This window comes from Nuphar pumila, chromosome 3, assembly GCF_984573655.1.
Source record: "Nuphar pumila chromosome 3, dmNupPumi1.hap1.1, whole genome shotgun sequence".
Taxonomy (NCBI): Eukaryota; Viridiplantae; Streptophyta; class Magnoliopsida; order Nymphaeales; family Nymphaeaceae; genus Nuphar; species Nuphar pumila.
In genome coordinates, this window is record NC_143251.1 from 30,130,089 (window position 1) to 30,138,650 (window position 8,562).

Sequence of the window (8,562 nt, forward strand, 5' to 3'; positions counted from 1 at the left end):
TTAGCTAAGACCTTGACGATAATGCGATATAAACTCCCTAACACTGATATAGGTCTAAACCGCGAGATATCCGATGCGGCTTCCTCCTTAGGAATAAGCGACACAATTGTTAGGTGAGAATGAACCGACAATCGGCCATTTAGATGAAACTCGGCGAAGACACTAAGAATGTCACTCTTAACGCATTGCCAAAATATGCGAAAGAAATCCACAGGATACCCATCAAATCCTAGAGCTTTCCACCCAGATGACTCCCGCACCGCCGAGACGATTTCTTCTTCGGTGAACAACCCCTGAATCGAGTTGGATAGCGCTCGATCCATGGACAAAAATAAAGTTGAACCCATATTGCCACCTACAGCTTGGTTGCAGGAATACAGGTTAGAAAAATAGTTGGAGACAACATTGATTACCTGATCGCCCGAAAAGGAGACACCATTGATATACAGAGTGTGAATCGCATGTCTTCGATGCATGTGAGACGCTAAAGAATGAAAGAACCTTGTATTCCCGTCACCCACTTTAAGCCAAGTCACCCTTGACCGCTGCTTCCAACGAATCTCATCCTTTAGACGCCACGATTGCACTAGAAGAGTCAGCTCGGTCGATCTAGCATTAAGACATTCAATATCTGATGCATTCATATAGGACGTATCCAAGAGAGACTGATTGATAAAAGCCAGCTCTCGCTCCCAATCCCCCAGATTTTGGAATTTGCTTATTCTATTGAAGATAAGCCAAGATTTGATATCGCGGGATAGTCGACAAAGCTTAACCATGCATCTTGTAGTCGCCCAGACTGCAAAGCAAGGTCTATTCCAAGATTGATAGACTAACGACTTGAAGCCCGCCTCCTTAAGCCGCCATTGCTCAAATCTAAAGGATCTATCGCCGGTGAAGCCTTGACCCCATCGGATAACAATCTGACTATGGTCTGAGACAGATGGTGAAAGAAGGCAAAAAGAGATGTCATTAATAGAACTCAGCAGCTTTGACGAAACGAGCACCCTGTCTAGCAGACGGAAGCACAGTGTAGATCGTCGATTGGACCACGAGAAAGCTTCACCAACATGGGGAACGTGGTACAATCGGTTCATCTGAATAAAGTTTTGGAAGCCCCTCATTGAAGCCGAGTAATTAACCAGAATGCTAGAATCGATATGAGACATAAGGCAGTTGAAATCTCCCATGATAATATGCTGGTCCCCGAATGAAGCAATTACCCTATTTAAGTCCAACCAAAACTCCTCCCGACGGCTTTGACGGTGGGGACCATACACCATAGTGACCACTGCTGGAATAGTCTTAGGAGGTAAGGGAAGAGTGATGGATATGAAAAACGTACCTTCATCCACCCGTTGAAAGGCTAGAGAATGCTTCCCGAGGATGAGGATGCCTTCCGCATATTGAGTCGCAGGCTTGAAGAAGAAATCTGCACCACGCCAGATTTCGGAGATGACGGAGCTCGAGATATCTGTCATCTTCGTTTCACAAAGTGCAATTAGATCGGGCTTTTCTTGACGGATCCAACTCGCCAGGAAAAGACGTTTGGTGGAACAATTCAGTCCCCGAATATTCCAACACAAGATCTTCATAACTGAAAGTCCGGAAATACCCGAGGAGTGCGGATCCTCACAGACCGCCTAGGAGAGACCCCAGACTCGTCGGAAGGAGATAGCGAAGGTCGACGACATCTCCTAATTGGGAGACCACCCCACCCAGGATGAGATAACCCCTCGACCGAAGGAGATGGGGTGTTGATGTACGAGATACGCCCATCATCCGCGACCAAGGTCGGTAAATGATCTGCGATCGCAGCAAAGGACTCACGCATAACAGAATCGACGCTGAGTAGCTGGGCTTGGGAAAGCGCAAGCTTAAGCCACCGAGCTGCATCGTCCACAGACAGACCCAAAAAGGATGAGAGTTGACCACTCATAGTTGACGAACCCGCAATTGACGGATAGACCAAGTTTGGGGAGCCCTCTAGGCCTGCGAAGTTGCCCTCCCGGATAAAAGAGGAGGTGTTCAATGCAAACGGAGCCCTGCAATACAGGGCAGTCTCTCCGAAGAGTGCTCCAAGATGACCTTGGAGAAGGCCCCTTCTTCTTGCAGGAGCCGCAGACGTCCTCCATTAACTTCCAAGTCCGAGCGATCCTCTAATGATTTAAAAAAAAAAATCAACTAAATTGTTTATTTGAGGAGTTTGATCCGTAAGATTGTTTATTTGAAAGAGTGTTATTAATCAGCTCTCTAGCATCCTTTTAACTAGATGGGTTTTGGGTGCCCTTCATTTTCATGATGAATAACACCCAAGTGATTTGGACAATTTTTAGTAATCTGTCCAAGGCTCTTCACCTGATCTTCTCTCGCCATGAATTTGCACGTTTTTGCACTTTAGTGGACAGAAATCCATGTTGAATCCCCAGGTGCATCACCTGGATCCATAATAAAACCCAAAAGTCAAGTTTCTGGGTAACACTTGAAGCCAAGGGTAGATTTTTTGTCCTATCAGTTTTTTGTTGGATATCTGACCAAAATTTTATCCGGTTGATTAGTTGGACTCTGTAATATATATATATATATATATGAGATTCGATTAATAATCAGATCTAGATTCGTTGTGCAGTTTTGCACCCAAATCTGAATCTGAATCCAAATATGATGGATAATTCAGATCCTAATATATAAAAGATGTGTCCACTTAGCTAGTCGGATCTGAATTTGATATTGTAGTTTTCACCTGACAACAAGTTCGAATCCAAATCGGATTAAGGCTACATCTAAACTGAATCTGACCCGTTTTCATCTACACTAAAATTTTCAACGCTTGTTTTCTTGGGGACATAGTCAAATAAAGACCGACCTACACTTTGTTTTATACTTAAGATGCATATGAACATATAATATACAATAAGGGTTGCATCATGTTTGTCCCAAGTTAATGAGACTTAGTTCCCTGCTGGTCGGCTATTTTTCTCGGAAAATAATTAATTAATGTGACCTATTCATCATTTCTCATATAAGCCTATGGACCAAGTCGCAGTCGAAAATCTTGTTTTAGGGAAAATATTTTGATGATCCAGCTTTGCTTGAGAAAATCTCAGTGAACTATTCGTATTTATAATATATAAAAATTTAAAAAAACAAAAAGCTGCAAAAAGGTGTTTTCATTGTGTTAATTTGATTAAAAAATATGATATTTTTCACAAAATATCTGTCTTGAAAATATCACATTTTTAAGTATAATATCGGTCAATTTTCTGAATCGTTTTGAAAACCGATTTAGGGTCCGATAGATAAGATTCTGAAAGCGTTTGGTTACGAGGCCCAACTGTTTACATGCTCAAATTTGAGAACAAATATTTTAAAGAAGGAAACGATGTAGCACAGTTTCTTGTCCTCGCTGCCGGTGGATGGACCTCGTCATCGATTTTGTTGTATTTTTTTTTTTTAACAACACGGCAAAACCCCGAGTTGTGTTGTGACCGCCTCTTTGTGGACATTTAACGCGTATTGACAGGCGGGCAACGTGAGACGAGAGAGCTCTCTGTTCATAGGGAAAAGTAGAAAACCCCAACCCCATCATCTCTTCGTCTTGCTGACCTCGATCTTCTTCTCTCTCTCTCGGGTGTTCATGCTGCCTTGATTGATTGGTTGGTTCGCCATGAGGTCCCTTTTCCTCCTCTTTCTTTTCTTATGGCCCATCAACATACTTCTTTCACTCTGTGATGCTATTCCAGGTCCCAGAGGTAAGCATTCTACCACCAACATCGTGGTTAATTCTGTTTCTCTCAGTTCTCTGCAATCAAAGATCCAGATGACATGAGAGAATCATTAGTCTTCACGCAAGATATAGTACACATGACAAATGCAACAAAAGAGGATCATCATGTTACACTTGCATTGATATAAACGAATTCTTCATCTTGCACATGATCAAGATAGTGTCTCTGGATTGTGCAGTGGGCAAGTAAAAGAAAAAATGGTCATCGATCCTTTTGATCGCCCCACCATCATATATAATCCATCATAACATGTTGAGATGGACCATATCCAATATTCTGATCATTATTATGCCCACCATTGTCATGATGCAGGTTTGCTCATAGATTGCGGGGCATCACAGGAAACAATAGTGGGAGATTTGAAATGGGTGCCAGATGACGGTTTCATAAGTGTGGGGAACAAGACCTCACTCCAGACGCCAAACTTGCTGCCTACTCTGAGCTCTGTGAGGTTCTTCCCCGAGACTTCTGCAAGAAAATATTGTTACACGCTTCCTGTTGTTAGAGGGGCGAGATATCTGGTGAGAACTACGTATTTCTATGGCAATTTCGACGGTAATGGAAAACCACCGGTTTTTTATCAAATCATTGAAGGCACAAGATGGAGTATCGTGAACACGACGATAGATTATTCGCGAGGACTTTCGACTTTCTACGAGATAATCGTCGGTGCCACCGGAAAGACTCTGAGCGTGTGCCTAGCAAGAAATCCGCAGACGGTCTCTAGTCCTTTCATTTCTGCTCTGGAGTTGGAGAATTTGGAGAGTTCCATGTATAACTCCACGGATTTCTCAAAGCATGCGCTAGCCACCGTTGCCCGCCATAATTTTGGTCGCAGTGGAGATGTGATCAGGTAATTTCCTTCTCATCATTTGATCTTCTCCATCATTCCAAATCACTAGAGATTTTTTAATTTGAACTTGTGAGGACCTGTTGATATCATAAAATCTCTTGCTAATGAAATAGAAGGGATGCTTTGTGGTTGCTCTGCTCATCGAAAATTATAATCACTCATTGTAGGTTTTTGTTAACATCACGTTTCATTTCAACTTATATCATTATGGACTACATAAAATGGATGGCATGCACTTTTTACTTCTTCCCCGGAAGATCCTTTGAAGTAGCAGAAGTTTAATAACAGCCAAGCTACAAATACTAGCTTTTTCATTAATGTTCACCTTTTTCACAATTCCTATCTTCCCAAATTGATTAAAAGCATAGTTCTTAAACACAGAGGCATTGGAAATCACAAGCCAAATGGTCTGAGCTCTTTCACTGTTAAGAACTAAATTTGAACTCAAAGGGCAAAATCAGTACAGTCTCCTTGGTGAAGGCAGCTTGATCTGGACTTAAGTTCCTGCTGGGGTCAAGCTCATCAGCAACAGCGACTTACTAAATCACCCTTGAGTTTCTGCAAAACTTTGTGCTAGCACTAATACCATTTAGAAGTCTGTCAAAACGCATTTTCATCATTTTTCAAATCATTTACCATCAATAAAATTTGTCATTGTTACCATGTTCTACCTAGTGACTCACTGTACCGATAAATTGGAATGAAATTAGCTTTCCAGATGATCCATTCAACCGGTACTGGCAGCCATTCACAGACAACCATCCATCTGTCACCTCCAAATCCAATGTCTCAGTGATGGACTTCTGGAATAAGCCACCTGCACGAGTCTTCGAGGCCGCACTAGAAACAGAGCAAGCGAATGAAGACCTACGACTTCAATGGCCAACAACAGCCTTGCCATCTTCCAACTATTACATTGCTTTGTATTTCCAGGACAACAGGACACCTGCACCAAACCATTGGAGGACTTTCAGTATCAGTGTCAATGGAAAGGATTTCTATTCAAATCTTAATGTTTCCACTTCTGGGGTGGTTGTTTATGCAAACCATTGGCCATTGTCTGGCCTAACTCAGATCACACTGACTCCTGCTCCTGGGTCAAAAGTTGGACCACTTATCAATGCTGGAGAAGTTTTCCAGATAAGGGAATTGGGTGGAAGAACTGTCACTAGAGATGGTACGTTGCCCCAATCCTTTTAAAACAAGTATAAGATGGCATTTATGCTTCGATGTTTCAGTTACATTTTAGCATTCTTAAGCAAAAAGTGCTAAGTAGGGATCAGATTACTGCAGTTATTATGTTCATTTTTTCATGTACTTCTAGAGAATTGATGTGCAATCCATTTTTTTTATTGTTGTGCTTCTTTCTTTTGGAATGATAAAGTCACTGCCATAAGAGATTTAGCAAGAGGTCTAACTAATCCACCATCTGACTGGAGTGGAGATCCCTGCCTACCCAAAGGGAATTCTTGGACGGGAGTCTCTTGTTCTGAGGGAAATATTGTCCGTGTGGTTTCTCTGTGAGTTCTCATTGTGAAGCAAGCTGCATTTCAAGTTCAAGTCACGTTATCTTTACTGTTCTTCATAAGAACCAAGAATGTATTAATTGTTCCATTTGTTTTAGGAATTTGACCAACTTTGGGCTTTCTGGAGTTCTACACCCCGCTGTCGCCAATCTAACTGCACTAACTAACATGTGAGCTCATCTATCCAATAGCGCCAGATCTAGCAATTCAAATAGAGTTCCTTGATTATGGACAACCAATATTCCACTTGCCAAGTCATTTGAATCCTCAACTTGGGGGCAACTCCCAGTCCATGGATTCTCTTGACTTGGAGTCAAGTCAGGTTAAGTTGCCTGGCTTCGGAACATGGACCAAGTTTTCAAACAATTCCTTAAAATTTGCATGTACTTGACCACCTAATGCTCATTTGTGAAATGACTGCAGCTGGCTTGGAGGTAACAAGCTGTCAGGACCTATCCCGGATCTAAAATCCTTGAAAGCGCTTGTCTCTTTGTAAGTTTGTGTTGCAGTAGCTGCTGCTTCTTCCTGTTTCATGAACAAGCAATTAATAATTTATACTGTCAACTGTGTGATCAGACATGTGGAGAACAACCAGTTCAGCGGTCAGATTCCTAGCTCGATGGGAGATCTGGACAGCCTACATGAACTGTAAGTCAATAAACACGTGATTTTAAGAAGAAAAATAATGTTATCAAGCTTTATTTCAGGCTTAGAATTGTAGCCTGTAAACATTAGGACTATCCTTATGTTGATATACGGTTGATCTGAACCTCCAAGACCCATGCTAAAGTTCATAATCCCCAGACAGACTCCAGCAGTCACCACAACCTTCTAGCTCCCAAAATGTGAACTCGTACCATGGCTCTTACTTCATAACCACTGTCTGTTGTTTCACTTAGCTAACAAACTAAATTTTTATGCTTATAGTGCATTCTCCTCTCCTTTTCTGCTAGTCTGAATCACAATATTCATGACTCCTTATAATCATCTAGTCCTGATCCTAACCTTGAACCAGACAGGTCCGACTTTGTAATTAGACTTGTCTATTCGGTGCTGCAAGGTTTCTTGTACCTACAAACAGAGAGCTGCCATTGGTCCCCTACCTTTTGATGTGAATGAAATTCAATTGTTACTTTATGAACTGGTGCTTTAAAGATGAAGTTCCAACAAATTAAATGTTCTCTTCCAACTTGTGTGCTACATTTCACAAGTGATCATTTTACACAGGTTCCTACAAAACAACAATTTAAGTGGCCGAGTTCCCAATAGTTTGTTGAGAAGAAGGCTGAACTTGCAGTAAGTCACATATTGTTTTTTTTTTCCATTCTGGGAACTCCTTACTTTTTCGTTCCTTTTCTTTGTCCTGCTCTGAATGCTTCTAAACACTACTGCATTTCAGGTTAATTCCTGGGAATCATTTTGAAGGAATATGATGTATACCAAGTGTGATCTGCATCACAAGGGAAAGATGGTTGATCATCAAGAAAAATGGGATTACATGTAGGATTCATAAACACAACATTATGAGGGCAACCTTTCCTTGTTCAATTTAAATAAAAGGGTTTTATAATTAATGATTCAATACCATGTATATTTCTCTAAAGAACCTTAGTTCAACATATTGTAATTATCTATATACATTATGGCTCAAACACCAGTAGTTGTTTCTGGTGCTTGTCAATGTATTTTAGCGATATTTATTCAATGCAGCAGTTCAGAATTATCCGGAATGACAAAAACGGTAAAACAAAAAACTGTCTCAATTGGTTTATTAAACCGCTTATTTGGAACTAATATCTTTTTTTCAGGTGTGAATCTTAAAGTAAGATATGAGGTAGTCTTCCAACCTGACTTGGTCAAATTTGTGTTGGAATCTGGGTTAGATATGATCCATTTGTAATTTCTATATCTAAAACTCTTGTTTTTAAGCTTTTTTTTGTTTTGTTTACAAAATATGTTATCATCATTACAAAATTGTGCGAAGTTAATTTGTAATTGGATCTGGACTTAATTTGGGCTCAGAATCCAAAATGATGAGCCTCAAGTAGGTCGGTTGCTAATGTAGCTAAAATTAGATGCTCATTAAATGCATTGATTGCGGTGATAGCAAAAATAGAGGGGTCTAGTAGGTCCGGTATATTTGGGGTGTCGTCGGGTGGGGTTTGGTTCCTACCCAGGTTTATCCAGACTTAGATCAGATTTTCGGGTATGGTATTGCGTCCAGACCCAAGTCTAATCGTTTTGAAGATTTTCTAGACATGAAAGATCTCGAGAGATTTAAAAATCTTCTTTTCTGAAAAATGGAAAAATCTTTGTTAGTTTAAAATAAATAAATATAATAAATATATGAAATAAAACATAAGACTCAAAATTGAGATAAACATGTCCTATATAG

The 8,562-nt window shown here is 40.6% G+C and overlaps 1 protein-coding gene across 1 annotated transcript; it reads left to right on the plus strand.

Annotated features, from left to right (window-relative positions):
* Positions 1–3,438: 3,438 nt before the first annotated feature.
* LOC149842463 (leucine-rich repeat receptor-like serine/threonine-protein kinase At2g14510) lies at positions 3,439–7,923 on the plus strand. Its single transcript, XM_089999190.1, has 9 exons — positions 3,439–3,752; positions 4,101–4,641; positions 5,352–5,818; positions 6,026–6,161; positions 6,266–6,337; positions 6,591–6,659; positions 6,744–6,815; positions 7,395–7,463; positions 7,567–7,923. Exons 1-9 carry the CDS (start codon positions 3,668–3,670, stop codon positions 7,598–7,600), a joined length of 1,545 nt encoding a protein of 514 aa, XP_089855316.1. The 5' UTR covers positions 3,439–3,667; the 3' UTR covers positions 7,601–7,923.
* The last annotated feature ends 639 nt before the right edge of the window (positions 7,924–8,562 follow it).